At 48.8% G+C, this 16,817-nt stretch overlaps 1 protein-coding gene across 1 annotated transcript in view; it reads left to right on the forward strand.

Annotated features, from left to right (window-relative positions):
• The first annotated feature begins 102 nt into the window (after positions 1-102).
• SREBF2 (sterol regulatory element binding transcription factor 2) overlaps positions 103-16,817 on the forward strand; it is a 79,366-nt gene continuing 62,651 nt past the window's right edge. The window contains exon 1 of the mRNA XM_054469946.2: positions 103-6,749. Coding sequence (XP_054325921.1) covers positions 6,353-6,749 — 397 coding nt within the window. The 5' untranslated portion in view covers positions 103-6,352. The remainder of the gene's footprint in view (positions 6,750-16,817) is intronic.

The following is a 16,817-nucleotide window of genomic DNA, read 5'->3' on the forward strand; positions in this document are numbered from 1 at the left end:
TTGAGGGGACCAGGGCCCCTTAGGGATGTAGAAACAGCTTGGAGGATGCCTCTGCCCCACGAGGAGGGGCCCCAGGCCCTGGCGGGGCAGAGAAGCAAGGGGCTTGGCTTGGGCCTCCTGTTCCTACCCCATCACTGCCCTTGACAAAGGATTGGTGTTGGGAAAGGACCTGGAAGTGCCCTGGGACCTGGGAAACATTTAGCTCAAGAAGACCTTGGAGCAACATGATCTCTGTCCTCAGATGTCTGGGGACAGTCATTGAGCAAGCACAGGGAAGTCAGCTTGTTCTTTCCAGCAGCGCTGGAAGACAGTCAACCTGTGGGGGGGGGCTGCAAGGGGACAGGCCGCAGCCCTGCAGGAGGCCGTGCTCCGCAATGGCTGCTCTAAGCTGCATGGGTCAGACAGCTTCCTGTCTCGGGAGGCCACAGGGCAGGGAAGCTGCAGAGGGCATGTGGCCTTGGGTAGGGCAGCTGCCTTTCACTCATGCCCCTCCCAAGCAGAGGAGGGAAGGGTTTTAGTGAGAATTCTAGCTCTGCCTCTTTGACTTTACCAAGTCAGGATCTGCCTCTTAAAGGAGCAGAGAAAACCGTCACAGATCCCCTCCACACCCAGCCCCCTACCACTGACAGAGCCCAAGTGAGATCTGAGTCTTAGCCCTTCAGATTTGCTGACTGGCCTTGGCCCATGCCTCCCTGTGCTGCAGCTTTATTGGCAAAATGAATTTGATGGTATCTGTATCCCCTGCCCAGCCCTAACCTGTTTCTCTGAGGCTGGTCTCCCTACGGGGCTGCAGCAGCAAAGGGAAGCCGAGCCTTACGGAGGCCTCATGGAAGGGCCCAGAACATCCTGCACCCATCAGTTACTCAGAAGTAAGGGGACAAGAAGCAGCTGGAAGAGAGCTGGGTGTGGGGGCTGGGAGGAGTGCTGGAGAAATTTCCCCATCAGAACTGCACCAGCCACCTGGGGCCCTTACTGGGCAGTGGAGGCAGGGCAGTGTGGTAGGACTGATTCAACAGACCTAGTTGTGTCTCCACCTTGCCCTTCTCGGGTTGTGTGACCCCAGCCACATGGACACCCGACTCTGTGAACTAAAGGGCTGGGCCGTGGCATTAACGGTGGAGGGTGTCCAGGTTCTTGGTGTCTTGAACAAAGAATTGGGCAAAATGCACAAAGCAAGGAAGGAATGAAGGGTTTTACTGAGAATGAACGTATACTCCACAGCGCGGGAGAGGGCCTGAGCATAGGGACTCAAGCAGCCCGTTACAGAATTTTTGGGAGTAAATACCCCCTAGAGGATTCCACTGGTTACCTGAGGTACACCCTATGTAAATGGAAAGGATGAAGTAAATTTACAAATTCATTTACAGCATATACCATATGGGGAGGATATTTCCTGTTATAGCTGAAGCGTGAATTGGCCTTATGTTCCCTGCCTCCAGACCCTATTTTCCTGCATCAATGGGAAAGGGTCAGATTCACTGGCTCAGCTGTTTAACCTGTCCTGGTGTCAGCAGCTGGAGCTGGGCGTCAGGACCAGCCCACAAGCTCTTCCCTGCCGGGAGGACCAGGCCAGTTGCTGTCCTCTTCATGCTGGAGAGTGGTTGTGGTTGCTGACTTAGCAGAGAAGGTGCTTAGCTTTCCCCTTAACTGGAGAAAAAACTTTCTAAGAACCAGGCCTGGTTGGCAGCAGACCTAGCTTTCTTGGGGTGTCAGGGAGGTTAAAGGATACCTCAGAACAGTCAGCGGTGGGTCCAGCTTCGGCTGGAGGTTCTTTCTACTGAATAACTTCTATGGGCTCTGTCATTAGCAGGATTTGTATAATTTGAAGCAGAGCTGGGCAACTGCAGAGCAATGGGGAAGGCAGCCCAGTGTGGTGGCGAGACCTGGGCAACTTGGGACCAGCCTGGGCTGTCTCTTGCCAGCTGTTGTTATCAGAACCAGGCTCTTCACACTCAGATCCTTGGGCCCCCCATCTCAGAATGCCCGGTGGTTGAAAAGATGAAACCTGGAATTTAAGTGACTTCTCAGTGATGTGTGCCCTTCTCTGATGGTTCCTTGTTCATCCCATATATTTACTGACTGCCTGCTGTATGCAGAGCCAAAGAGTGGGGCCTGGTCTTAACTATCTCCTCATCTGCCCCTTCTGGCACCTCCTTCCTCCTGGGCTCTTTCCTCTAATACTGTCATCCTCTCTCCATCCTGGTTAATCCTGTCCTTTCTGCCCTCAAATGGGCACCTTCAAAGAAACAAACAGAACTACTCCACTCGCTCCCTCTCTCCCTCCCTTTACTGCCACTGTTGATTGTTACAGTCACTTGCTCCAGGAAGTCCACTTTCTGAGTCTTACTGCAGACAGAGCCCACCCCCTGAGCTGTAAAGGCCCTAGGGCACATGTTTGTCCAGCCGCCTCTTGCAGCTGGGATTGTTAGGTCACTATAGCACTACCAACTGCATATACCACTCTGGGAGTTGTGCTGGTGGCGGCAGTGGTCACAGGTGCCAGGGGCAGCAGTGAAGGGGTGGCTCTAATGCCAAGTCCAGTGACCAGTGCCAGGGTGCCCAGTGGTGGCAACAGTGGTGTTTTCAGTGTGATCTTGGACATTGCTCCTGTCTACTCAGCTGCTAGGCCCAGTCTTTGGAACCACTGGGGAGTCCGTGAGCTCCCTGATATCCTTTAAGGCAGCGTTTTCCAGCAGTGGCACTATTAACGTTTGGGGCTAGATAATTGTTTGGTGTGTGTGTGTGAGGAGGGCTGTCCTGTGCGTTGTAGGCTATTTTAACAGCATCCCTAGCCTCTCCCTACCAGGTGCCTGTAGCAGTCCCCCAGTTATGACAACCAAAAATGTTTCCAGACATTGCCAGATGTCCACTGGGAGGGAAAACCTCCCTGGTCCACAGCGCTTCTTATTCCAGTCCCACATCTTCCTCCCCTTCCCCATCACTGTCCTCAGAGAGATGCTGTTGACAGCTCCTTGAGGTGATTCTCTCAGGCTTGTTGTTGTAGTTCTCTGCTGTCAAGTCTGAGCCTACTGTCTCTTCCGGATTCTTCTTTCCTCACCTGCCCCCATTTGCATGAAGTTTTTTATGGAGCTGTTTCTATTTTGTTTTTGGGCAGCCATACTCTCTAAGACCTAAAAGCTGAATACTCGCCCTGTTACTACCTGATAATTCTCATCGCTTATGTTTCCAAAACCAAACTTGTTATTTCCCTCTCTAACCCCATCTCTGTCAAACAGTGGAGTACATGCTTTTGGTTAATCCAATTGGAAGGCTTCCTAGAGGAAGTAATATCTGAACTGAATCCTGAAAGATTAGGGGAAGAGGAAGAAAAGGAAAGGTGCTGTGGACAAAAGGGGAAAGTGTCAGAGGAAGTAAATGAAAAACCATGTATAAAATTATCTTCTGTGACCCGTAGCAGGTGCCCAATCCATGGTAGATATTGAAACATAGTGGTTACCTAGTCTAATCCATCCCTTTTCTTTCTTTCTTTTTTCTTTTTTTTTGAGACAAGTCTCACTCTGTTGCCTGCCTGGAGTGCAGTGGTGCGATCTCCGCTCACTGCAACCCCCGCCTCCCGGGTTCAAGTGATTCTTCTGCCTCAGCCTCCTGAGTAGCTAGGACTACAGGCGCTTGCCACCACGACCAGCTAATTTTTGTATTTTCAGTAGAGATGGGTTTCACCATATTGGCCAGGATGGTCTCGATCTCTTGACTTCGTGATCTGCCTGCCTCGGCCTCCTAAAGTGCTGGGATTACAGGCGTAAGCAACTGCGCCAGGCTGTCCATCCCTTTTCAGATGAAGAGCTCAGGTCCTGAGGAGTGACTTGTCAAAAGCTGCTCTACCTCTCAGAGCCAGCCCTTGTCCTCCTGCTAGCCAGAGCAAGGTACCACCTGGAAGAGATGTTCAGTTACATGGGATCCAGGGCGAGAGGGAAAATATCAGTGCTTCCTGAGGTTCCGGTCCAGCCACCATTCTTCCACCATTTCTACTGAGCCTTCACTTGTACCCCTTCAGTACACTTGGCGAGGCATCACGGCCTCTGGGCAGGTTCAGTGCGAACCTATGGGAACAGGTGTTGTGTGCCACCTCTGGAGGGGGTTACTGAGGTTCTGGGTTGTGGGGGGTGCCCTGGGCCAGAGTGAGTTGTATGGGAGTTGTTGCTGAATCCCCCCAGAGTACCAGTCACACACCAGTGTGAGGGGCCTTGCAAGAGCCACTGGGCAGCACAGTTGAAGGTGGCACCTTCCTGCTCAGTGCCGGGTCCAGAGCAGGGTTTAGTTTTCTGTGTCTTTCAGGGTGAGACTGGTGTATTCTATACCAGCCTCCCTATGTGTGAACAATGACGAGAACAATCTTGTTTTCTCAAAAAATAAGACACTATCTATTTCTCAGTTATACACTTTCATTATAAAACATAATTTAAGCAATACTGAAATGCCAAAAAGAAAGTAAAATTCACCCCAAATCTCACTACTCCTGTAACTATGTCTGACAGCCAGCTGTTGGGTCTTCCATCGTTTTTAACCTTCAGGTGAGCACACAGATCCTTATTTTTTCTTTTCTTTTTTTTTTTTGAGACGGAGTCTCCTTCTGTTGCCCAGGCTGGAGTGCAATGGCACGATCTCTGCTCACTGCAACTGCCGCCTCCCGGGTTCAAGCGATTCTCCTGCCTCAGCTTCCTGAGTAGCTGGGATTACAGGCATGCACCATCACGCCTGGCTAATTTTTGTATTTTTAGTAGAGACAGCGTTTCACCAAGCTGGCCAAGCTGGTCTCCAACTCCTCACCTCAAATGATCTGCGCACCTAGGCCTCCTAAAGTGCTGGGATTACCGGCGTGGGCCACCACGCCTGGCCAGATCCTTATTTTTTCAATTACAATACAGCAGTATGCAAGGCAATTACTGTATGCCAAAGCTTATGCCCAGAGCTGGCTGCCAGCAGCTCCTCCTGCCTCAAGGCCTTTGTCCATGTCATCATTTCCCCTTTGGCTATAACAGCGGCAGTTCTCTCATAATTTTAGGTTTCATCTTAAATGTCACTTCTTCAGCATCTTCTTGACAGCACAAGTCAGGGCCCTTGTTAGTTTCATCACATCCATTACCTTTCCTTGATCACTTGTACCATCATCTGTAATTTATTTTTATGTTTAATACGGGTTTGGGATTTCTGATTTTTTTTTTTTTTTTTTTTTTTTTTTTGCTAGACTGGAAGCTCTCAGAGGGCAGGAACCATTTGTTTCCCTGCCACAGAAATGTTCAATAAATATTGTCAATTGAATGTGCAAATAATCTCACTTAACCACAGCTATGAGAGATGCTATTTTATCCCCATTTTAGAGATGACGAAACTGAGGCTTAGAACAATTAAACAGCCCAAGGTCACACAGTGAATTAGTGGATCCATGTGTCTGCCTCCACACAGCCTGTGTGTTCTTAATTATTGATCACTAAGCAACAGCTGCCTCTCACAAACTGGCAGGAAACTTACTTTTCCCCTTTATCAATATATTGTGAATGCCTTTTCTTGCTAATAAATATACATTTGTGTGCGTAATTTTTAATGATCCCATGGTATTCCATCGTGTGGATGTAATTTACATATTCATTTCCTTATTCTCACTTCTTCCTAGTTACAGCACTTCTTCAAGCACTTGTAATTTTTATTCCTTAGGATAAATTCCTAGAAGTTTACAACACGACCAGCTGCAAGATGGGGCAGTGAGGTGCTTGAAGGAGTGGGTGGGCTGCGCTTCAGAATCCCGGTGGAACTTTTTCAAAAAACTCGTGCCCGGGGCCCCCCTCTCAGGAGGCCGTAGGTGGGCCTGGGCACTGGCGTGGTTTTCAGGTCCTCAATGGTTCCAAGGTGCCAGGGATTGAGGACCACTGCAGTAAGCGCGAGGTCACGGCGGGTGCAAAGCAGCAGACGTAAAATCCTGACCGCCCTGGGACAATCTGCAACCTTGTCAAGCCTCCGTGCCCGCCTTTGTAAGGAGGCTGGCAGAAGCGGGACTTGGATGACCCTCACTCCCGTCCCGAGCGCTGGGGTCCAGGTTTGACTCCGCTGGCTTTCTCAGGCGGGCAGGGCGGGGGTAGGCAGCTGGGAAGATGACGTAATGTACTCCCAGCCAGGGCTGGAGGCGGCAGGCGGTCGCAGGTGGAGGATGGCCTGTTAACCCTTCACTCCCAGGCCAGTGGACGGACTTGCGTGTGGCGCAGATCCAACGGAGAAGGCAGCGGCTCCTTTAAACAAGGCGGAGGAGGTTAAGATGATGACCGGACAGCTACTCCAGGCATTCGCTCCGAGGCCGCGGGGGGAGGGACCTCACTATGCAAATCTGAGCTGCTGATCGATGACGCGCCATCACCCCACGCGCCGCCTCGCTCGCCGATTGGCTGAGATGAGCCTGGTCCCATTGACAACAAACAGGGGGGCGCGCTGCTTGGAGGCGGGGCCGCAGGGGGCGCGGGCTCGGGCGGGGGAATCCCGCCCCGCCCTTTCCGTGCGGCGCCCGGGCGCAACGCAAACATGGCGGCGGGTGGAACCCGTCGGTGAGGCGGTACCGGGCGGGGGTTGTCGGGTGTCATGGGCGGTGGCGACGGCACCGCCCCCGCGTCTCCCTGAGCAGCACGGCAGGGGGGCTTCTGCGCTGAGCCGGGCGATGGACGAGAGCGGCGAGCTGGGCGGTCTGGAGACCATGGAGACCCTCACGGAGCTGGGCGACGAGCTGACCCTGGGGGACATCGACGGTGAGTGGTGGGTGGGTGGGAGTGCGGGGGCCGCGCGGGGAGGAAGGGGTTACGGCAGCGCGCCCGGGTGCGCGTGCGCCCACCCCCCGGCAGCCCCGGCTCGCGCGGGAAGAACCCCGTGCGCACGGTCCCCCCGGCGGTCCCCAACCCTTCCGGCGCTGCGAGCGTGAGCCTGGCCCAGCCGCGCCGCTCCGGGAGGCCGTGGGATCTGGGGCGCCGCGGGGCCGAAAGCGGCGCGAGGGTCGCGGGTTCCAGAGCGCGGGGCCAGGGACGTCGCGGGGGCGTCTCAGCGAGCGGCCTAAGGAGAGCGCGTGGCCGCCGCCTCCCTCGCGCGCCCACACGCGGCTTCCGTGGTCTGCTCTCCCGCCGCCCGCGACCGCGCGTCGCACCTGTCACTCCCTGCCTGTCCGCGGGGGCGGCTTTGGGATTCCCGGGACCCAGCCCCCAGTCTCCGCGCCCCGAATCCCAGGGCTTCTCAGGATTGACCGACGGCCAGGTCGCCGGGTGCTCCGCGAAACTTTGGGCATCTACTGCAGAAGCAAGTTGCTGATGAAGAGAGCAGAGAGAGCAGTGGCGGCGGAGTGTGGACGCATCTCTCTGGGTTGGAGACCCGGGCGCTCCTGCTGTCAAGCTGCAAAGGGAATTGAGCAGAAGGAATTTTGAGTTGTGGCCCCTCGGGTACGGGCTGGGGAGCGGGTGGCCTTTGTTCCGGCGCCTTAACAGCGGAGTGGAAGAGCTGGTAGGAGCCCAGGGATCCACTCTTAAAATACTAATTTTGCGACCACGGGAACTACGATTTGGAGAGGGTCAGCGGCTTGCTCAAGGTCACCCAGCTGGTTAGAGCCTAGTTCTTGCAGTTCCTGGGCCAGTATTGGTTTTTTTATACCCCTCCTTTCAAGAAAGAGTCCAGTTGACTAGGCTAGTAATCTTATTAACTCGATAGTTGCACTCTTATGTTTAGGCCCCAAAATGCTTTGTATTATTTCACTTCTTCCTCACAACAATCCTGTGAGATATTCTTATTACCCCTATTTTAATATGGTAATTAAAGAAGCCGAGGCCAGGAGATGTTGACTTATCTAAGGCCACTCACTTTAGAAAGCTTAGGCAGAAACACAGGTGCATTGTACTTTTCAGTTTTCAGAATGCTTTCATGTCCAGGATCTCACTATAGCCTTGCAGGCATGTATGATGCCTACGTTCCCGTTGTGCAGATGAAGAAACAGAAGCAGCAGAAGATTCTGTTTTGGGGGAAGAGATAAATGCAGCAGCTAATTGAAAAGGATCTGTTTGCCATTTTCCCATTTTGCTTTTGTAATATTTCTCCCCTTGGTTTGTCCTTGATTTCCATTTTGGTCATGTGGGCAGTGTGATAAGACCCTTAATTGAAGCCCCAGTTCTAACCACAGACTCTTTACTAAGTGCTTCTAAATACAGAAATGGGTTAACAAATGGGGGATATGGGGTAGGTGGGGGTTGGGAACATAGCAAGGGCAGCTAACATGTTTTGAGAACTTCTGTGCCAGACGGTGTTAAACAGTTATACACGTTAATGTTCTCAATCCTCCTAACAACCCTGTCAGGTAGAGAGAACTGTTATACTAGTCATCTCCCTCTCACAGATCCTGAAAGTGAGGCCCAGGGCAGTTCATTAATTTACTGAAGATTACACAGCCAGTAGAAAGTACTGTATGTCTATAGCTGCCTACCTGCAAGGGCACAGAAAGAAATTCATGTGCATTTTGCATTCCTATTCCATGATCAATTCCTATTTGTCTTATTTTGTTTATCTAATTTTTAAATTTAAATTTTTATTTATTTAGTTATTTTTTGAGACAGGGTCTCATTCTGTCACCCAGGCTGGAATGCAGTGGCACAATCACAGCTCACTGCAGCCTTGACCTTCTGGGCTCAAGCAATCCTCCCACCTCAGCCTCCCAAGTAGCTGGGACCACAGACGCATGCCACCACGCCCAGCAAAGTTTTTGAATTTTGTAGAGATGAGGTCTCACTATGTTGCCAGGCACAAACTCTTAGGCTCAAATGATCCTCCTGCCTCGGCCTCCCAAAGTGTTAGGATTACCTGTGTGAGCCACCTAAATTTTTTTTTTTTTGAGACAGAGTTTCACTATTGTTGCCCAGGCTAGAGTGCAATGGCACGATCTCGGCTCACCGCAACCTCCGCCTCCCGAGTTCAAGCGATTCTCCTGTCTCAGCCTCCCAAGTAGCTGGGATTACAGGCATGGGCCACCACGCCTGGCTAATTTTGTATTTTTAGTAGAGACAGGGTTTCTCCATGTTGGTCGGGCTGGTCTTGATCTCCCAGCCTCAGGTGATCGCTCACCTTGGCCTCCCAAAGTGCTGAGATTACAGGCATGAGCCACCACACCTGGCCGAGCCACCTAATTTTTTTTAGAGACAGTGTCTGGCTATTGCCCAGGCTGGAGTGCAGTGGCACAGTCATAGCTCACTGCAGCCTTGAACTCTTGGGCTTAAGCAATCCTCCCAGCTCAGCTTCCCGAGTAGTTAGGACTAAGGCATGTACCACCACACCTAGCTAATTTATATATATATAGTAGAGCCAGTCTCACTGTGTTGCCCAGGCTAGTCTTGAACTTCCAGGCACATGCAGTCCTCCTGTCTTGGCCTCTCAAAGTGCTGGGATTACTGGCATGAGCCACTATACCCAACCCTGTCTTAATTTGTAATGAGTTTAAATTACCTAGTGGTTAATACTGTCCTTATCCCCACAGATTTCTGAATAAAATGGAAACTACCACCGTCTGGAAACTACCACAGTGTTTCAGTGGCTTCATAGGTCCCTTAGGTTTGATCCCAGTGGAAGAAGATTCCACTTCTCTGTCCTTCCAGAAGACCTGGTTTATAACAGTGCATAAGGCTTTTTCTCAAAATAGTTACCTACCGCACAAGGAAGAGGTGTGGCTGTTTTGTCACAGGAGACCTAGGGGCCAGGTTTGGGAAACGTGGTTCCATGTCTTCAGTTGATCAGCAAGTATTCAAGTGCTGGCTGTGGTTTCTGAGCTGTAAGGAATCATGAAAGATAGCATAGAATTTTATGACTTCATGGAGCTTGAGATGAGAAACTCTAGTGCCAGTATGGAACAGCTAAAAATTGCACAGCACAACAAGTGAAAGTCAGCAGTGAGGGTAGCTTGGTAAAGGCTGGCTTACCAGGAAGACCACACCAAAGAGATGGCTCTTGACCTGGGCCTTGGAGGACGAAAAGAGTTGGGCAGGCTGAAGGTCAGTGGTCTGAAGATAAATTATCCCTTGATTCTCACCCCTGTGTTCCCCTTACTGAATGTTAGCTCCTTGAGGCAGGTACCTTCATTTCATTCCCACTGAATTCTTTGAACCTAGAACAGTGCCTGGCACAGTGAGAGTGCCCATTAAATATTTGTGGAATGCCTGAGTGATCCAGTGATCTTGGGTTGGGCAGGATACTAACTGTCCTGGACATGGTTTGGAGTTGGATTAGATCAAGGATAGCCAGCCTGGATGCTTCTAGGAGCCGGTCAGGTGAGGAAGGGGAGAGGCAGGCAGGGTGAGTACATTTACTTCCTTTGTATGTGTATGGTGGGGATAAAGGGTAAATGCAACCTAGAGAGCCTCCAGGAGGTGCAGGCAGGCAAGCATCCATTCCACAATGTCTGCTGTGTTCCAGTCCATTGGTACCCTTCAAGGATATGGGCTCAGGGAGGCCACATTTATTTACTCATTTACTCATTCAGCACATCTCTTGAATGGCTTCTAAGTATTCATGATGGACAAAGGATAACTTGAGCGAGACAGATGATGTGTCTTCTCTCTCAGGAAGCTTACATTCTCGATGGAGGAAATACAAGTTGAGTAAAATAAATGAACAGTTTAGGCAGGGCACTGTGAGCAAAATAAAATTGGGCCATATTATAGAGTGTGACGGGGCTAGCCTTCTTAGATTCGGAAGTCCAGGGAGGCTTCTTGCAAGAGAGGTATCAGTGTCTGTTTTTCAAGAGATGCCCAAGTCTGGATTTTTATTTGAAATACCCAGATTTTTGGCTGGGCACAGTGGCTCATGCCTGTAATCCCAGCACTTTGGGAGGCTGAGGTGGGTGGATCATAAGGTCAGGAGTTCAAGACCAGCCTAGCCAATATGGTGAAACCCCATCTCTACTAAAAATACAAAAATTAGCTGGGCATGGTGGTACACGCCTATAGTCCCAGCTACCCAGGAGGCAGAGACAGGAGAATCACTTGAACCTGGGAGGCAGAGGTTGCAGTAAGCCGAGATCATGCCACTGCACTCCAGCCTAGGCAACAGAATGAGACTCTGTCTTAAAAAAAAAAAAAAAATGCTGGACACGGTGGCTCACACCTATAATCCCAGCACTTTGGGAGGCCAAGGCGGGTGGATCACCTGAGGTTGGGAGTTCGAGACCAGCCTGACCAACATGGAGAAACCCCATCTCTACTAAAAATACAAAAGTAGCTGGGCGTGGTGGCTCATGCCCGGAATCCCAGCTACTCAGGAGGCTGAGGCAGGAGAATTGCTTGAACCCGGGAGGCAGAGGTTGCAGTGAGCCGAGATTGCGCCATTGCACTCCAGCCTGGGCAACAAGAGCAAGACTCTGTCTCAAAAAAAAAAAAAAAAAGAAAGAAATACCCAGATTTTTATATGTTGGCTCATTAAAAAAAAAAAAAAACATACTATAGGCACCTAATAAAGCATGTGTGCTAGTTGATCTCTGGGGTCTTGTACTACTGCAGTACGTCCTATTGTCCCAGGCCCCCAGGTTTCCCATAATAGAGTAAGTCTACCATTTCATTTTGTGTTATATATCTCTGTTTTGAGAAAGGGCCTCATGCGCCGTTACACACCAGGTCTTCTGGAAGGGCAGCAAGGTGGGATCCTCTTCCACTGGGATCAGGAAAGGAACAGTCATGGAGGTGACCTTTTTGCTGGGTCCAAAAAGGACCCAGATGGGTGGCAGGAGCAGCCTGACAAGTATGTGGGAGGAGTTAGAACAAGCTGCCTTTGGAAATGAAAGATTACTAGAGATTTCTTGGAATATAGTGTGTGTGAGGAAACAGTAGAAGTTGAGGTCTGAGAGGTGAGGTGGAGCTAAATTGTACTGTAGATGCAAGGTGTTTTATGGAATATAGGGAGGGAATTGTTGAAGATTTTCAAGTAGGGTGTGACATATTAATCATGGGCTTTTAAGAAAATTGAACTGTGGGCTGGGCTCGGTGGCTCATGCCTGTAATCCTAGCATTTTGGTAGGCCGAGGAGGGTGGATCACCCGAGGTCAGGAGTTCGAGACCAGCCTGGCCAACATGGTGAAACCCCATCTCTACTAAAGATACAAAAATTAGCCAGGCATGATGGCGGGCACCTGTAATCCCAGCTACTTGGGAAGCTGAGGCAGGAGAATCGCTTGAACCTGGGAGGCGGAGGTTGCAGTGAACCCAGATTGTGCCACTGTACTCCAGCCTAGGTGACAGAGCAAGACCTTGTCTCAAAAAAAAAAATTAAAAGAAAAAGAAAAGAAAATTGAACTGTGGTGATAGGCAAGGAAGATTGGAGGCAGGGAGGCCAATTAGGAAACTGTAGCCATCCAGGTATGAGGTGATGAAGGGTGACAAATTTGGATGGGAAGTGGCCCTCATTCAGATACCTTTCCATGGCACTGACTTGGGTCTCTGCTTGCTTCTCCCTGCGGACACCCAGTTTGACAGAGTACCCTGCAGTACCTGGCACTGAATAGGTGTTCTGTAAAGGTGTGTCTGATGAGGAAAGGAAAGCACCTCAAGTTCGGTCTGAGTGTTCACACCATTGGGAAGGTTGGAGTGGCCAACTGGGTGAGCAAGGAGTGAGTGTTGGGGATGTGACAGGACGTGTCCTCATTGAAGGCTTGTCCCTGAAGCCAGAGCAGAGGGAGAATTCTAAGATTCCATTAAGACTTTGAGCCTGGAGCACTGGGGGAGTTAGGAGTCAGCAGAAAGAGCTCGTTAGGGGAAATGATGAAAATTTGTCTTAATTGTGCTGAAATTGGGGTACCTGGGGGTCATCCAGTAGGAAATGAGACGTAGATACTTAGGAGAAGGTAAAACTGGGATGGAGATTGAAGAGAGTCACTGTTGAGTCAAGAGGAGAGAACTGGGAGATTCGAGGTTAGGAAAGTGTTAGCTTTTCAAGGAGTAGTCTGTAGATGGTGGAGACAGTGCCACAGAGAACAGCAAGGATGACAAGGCCATGCAAGGAGTCGTGGGACTTGGTATTAGGAGGCCGAACTTTGCCAGAACAGTCAGATGAGGGAATCCAAGGCAGAAAGGAAGCAGGGGTGAGTGGGAGATGGGCAAGTGGAGGCAAGTAGTTCTCTTTGGAGAAAGTAGAATAATTTTTTCAATGAGCTGATCTACTTTCTGTCTTGATGAGTTTGCCTATTCTGGACAACTCATAAATGGAATCAGACAGGTAGCATAATATTGCTTAGGTTCATCATGTTGCAGTGTAGTGTTCCATTGCATGGACACACCGCATTCTGTCTTATCTACTCCTCAGTTGGTGGACATTTGGGCCGTTTCCACTCTGGCTACATTATGAATGAAGCTGCTACAAACTTTTGTGTACAAGTTGCTGTGTGGACATATATGTTCATTTCTCTTGGGTAGATCTTCTACATTTTTTGTTGTTTATGTTTTCTAAGAGCTTATAATAAATAGTCCCATTTATTCACATGCTTAGTTTCTTTTTCTTTTTTTTTTTTTTTTTTTGAGATGGAGTCTCACTCTGTCGCCCAGGCTGGAATGCAGTGGCGTGGTCTCAGCTCACTGCATCCTCTGCCTCCTGGGTTCAGGCAGTTCTCTGCCTCAGCCTCCCAAGTAGCTGGGATTACAGGCACCCGCTGCCATGCCCAGCTACTTTTTGTATTTTTAGTAGAGACGGGGTTTCACCATCTTGGCCAGGTTGGTCTTGAACTCCTGACCTTGTGATCCACCCGACTCGGCCTCCCAAAGTGCCAGGATTACAGATGTGAGCCACCGCGCCCGGCCCACATGCTTAGTTTCTATGTTCCTGTAAGTAATTCGCCCTAAATCTTGTGACAGAAACTTTCAATGTGGTGGTCACTTCCTTTCTTTCCTGCCCTATCTGATGGCTATGGTTTAGGTCTGCTCTCCCTTCACTTATCTTGGGACAGCCCCTAACCATCACCCTTGGGGGCAATGTTGAAGCTCTTCTTTCCCAGTTCTTGTTTTTTTACTCACTTATTTTAGTGGAGCACATCCTCCAGTGGCTTCCTGAGAAAGAGTACATTTAGGTAACTCTTCGAGGCCTTGCCTGTCTAAAAACATCTTTATGCTAACCTCATTCCAATTTGGTAGTTTGGCTGAGTTTAGAATTTTAGGTTGGACAGAGTTTTATGTCAGAATTTTGAAGGCATTGTCTGATTATCTTCTTGCTTCTAGTAGAGAAATCTGATGCCGTTTCCATTCTTGATCCTTTGTGTGTGACCTGTTTTCTTCTCTGGAAGAGATCCTGTCTTTATGGATCCTGTCTTTATGTTCTGAATTCCATGACAACGTGCCTTGATGTGACTGGGCCGACAGTGACTGTCCCTACTTGTTGGGGCTCTGGAGAGCTGACTGTGTCTGATACCTGAATTCATGCAGTCCCCCTGCCATCAGCCTCCTTGTCACCTGAGCCTGCAGAGGAACTTCCAGTACCTGAGCCTTTCCATGGCACTGATTTGGGCCGCTGCTTGCTTCTCTCTGCAGACACCCAGTTTCATCTTTGGCAGAGTACCCTGCAGTACCTGGCACTGAATAGGCACTCTGTAAAGGTGTGTCTAATTAGGGAAGGAAAGCACCTCAAGTTCAGTCTGGGTGTTCACACCATTGGGAAAGTTGGAGTGGCCAACTGGCTGAGCTAGGAGTGAGCGTTGGGGATGGTTGTGGTCAGCACACCCCTAGGAGGTAGAGGTGGGAGAAGAGTGGAAACTGACTTCACATTTCTCCAGGGAGGGATGCTTTGGAAAAACTGCTCAGTGAGGTGAAGCACAGATCTGCTTTTCATCCCTTTTGTACCTTTTTAAACACATAAGTTGTGTTTTGACACTGGAGTATATATGAGGGTTGCTAACGTTTGGGTTGAAAGAGCTGCGGTTGTCCACAGCTTATTTATTTTCCACCCATTTTTATCTCCTGTTCTCATCCAGTTACATTTCCTGGGATATGTTTTTGGGGGTTGCTCAGATCACGACACTGGAGTCCCTTTGGGTTTCTCCTCCCTCCTCTGTCTATTTGGCCTCGCCCTTGACAAACATTCCCCACATTCACACCCAGGCCTTTGGCCTAATGTTCTTGAATGTTGCTTGCCTCTCATTGAACAGGCTTTTATGTAGCTCTCATATTCAGTTCATATCTTGCTATTTTAAAAAATATATATTTTTGCTTCTTTCTCAACTAGATCATTTCTCTCCTCAAATTTGTAATTAAAAAAAGGAAATTCTCAAGCAGTTTTGTTCAATTAGAACTTTGCAAATATCAAATTGTCCATATCCTTCTGGATTCTTGTCTGAACATTGCTTATCTGCATACATATCACAGTGTTTTCACATAGGGATTGCTGTATGTTGAAGTAGTTGAGGTGTAATAGCCATATAATCTAATGTGATCCATCTGAATAGGCAAACCCTTGCATACCTGTGTACCTGGTGAACATTTTCATCATTTGCAGTTTTTTCTTAACATAAGCACTGTTGTTCTGAATACTTGTGAACAAGTCACTTGGGAGTTTGTTCATGGGCGTGTATCTTCCAAAGAGGAATCTTCAAGTTGAGCTGGGTAACACACTGCCAGCTGTAGCCCTTTCATTTTAAAAACATGTCCAGTGCTGCAAATTACTATGGTGATTGGGAATTACAACTTGGAAAATATTTTTATTTTTTTAAAAGATAGTACATTCATATGAATCAAAATAAAATACATAAAAAGGTACTATGAAAAGTCTTGCTCCCGGCCCTACCCACTATCTGCCTAGTCCCACCGCTCCCTCACAAGTAATTAAATTTTTACTTTCTTTTACCTGCTTCAAAATGTATTTGTTATTACAAAAGAAGCTAATAACAAATATTGATTTTAGTTTTTGCTTTGCTTTCCTTTTTGACTGAAAAAGGTAGCATGCTATAAGCCCTGTTCTTCTGTGCCTTGCCTTTTCCTTTCCACTTACCAATGTATCTTATAGATCATCCCAGACTTTTTCACTGCTACATGGTTTTCCATTTGATGATGCCCTGTAATTTATTCATCCAGTCCTTTTTTGATGGATATCTGAAGGTATTTTCAGTCTTTTGCTATTAAAAACAATGCTGCAGTAAATAGCTTTGTAAATTCTTCCTTTCACACATGTGCAAGTGTAGATGCAGGAGCGGTTACCAGAAGTGGGATTGTTGGATCCAAGCCAGGGTGGTGCTGTCTCCGACATAGTTGTCGCAAGAATCCAGTTAGGTAAAACATAAGAGGGGCCGGTCACGGTGGCTCATGCCTATAATCCCAGCACCTGGGGAGGCCGAGCCGGGTGAATCATGAGGTCAGGAGATCAAGACCATCCTGGCTAACATGGTGAAATCCTGTCTCGACTAAAAAATACGAAAAATTAGCCGGGCGTGGTGGCATGAGCCTGTAATCCCAGCTACTCGGGAGGCTGAGGCAGGAGAATCGCTTGAACCCAGGAGGTGGAGTTTGCAATGAGCCGAAATCGCACCACTGCATTCTAGCTCAGATGCCAGAGCGAGACGTCCATCTCAAAAAAAAAAAAAAAGTTTATAATGGCGCTATTGCCATACCATCTAGATGTGTGTAAGTATACTCTGTGATGTTTGCACAATGAAGCAGTTGCCTAATGACAGATTTCTCAGAATGAATCCTGTTGTCAAGTGACACATGACTTTATTTGATCAACAGAGTGAGACCCTGTCTCAAAAAAATATATATATATACACACACACACATATATGTATATGTATATATATTTTTTAAGTTAAAAAAAAAGTCTGCTCTATGCTGGAC

Source organism: Pongo pygmaeus, chromosome 23 (assembly GCF_028885625.2).
Source record: "Pongo pygmaeus isolate AG05252 chromosome 23, NHGRI_mPonPyg2-v2.0_pri, whole genome shotgun sequence".
Classification (NCBI taxonomy): domain Eukaryota; kingdom Metazoa; phylum Chordata; class Mammalia; order Primates; family Hominidae; genus Pongo; species Pongo pygmaeus.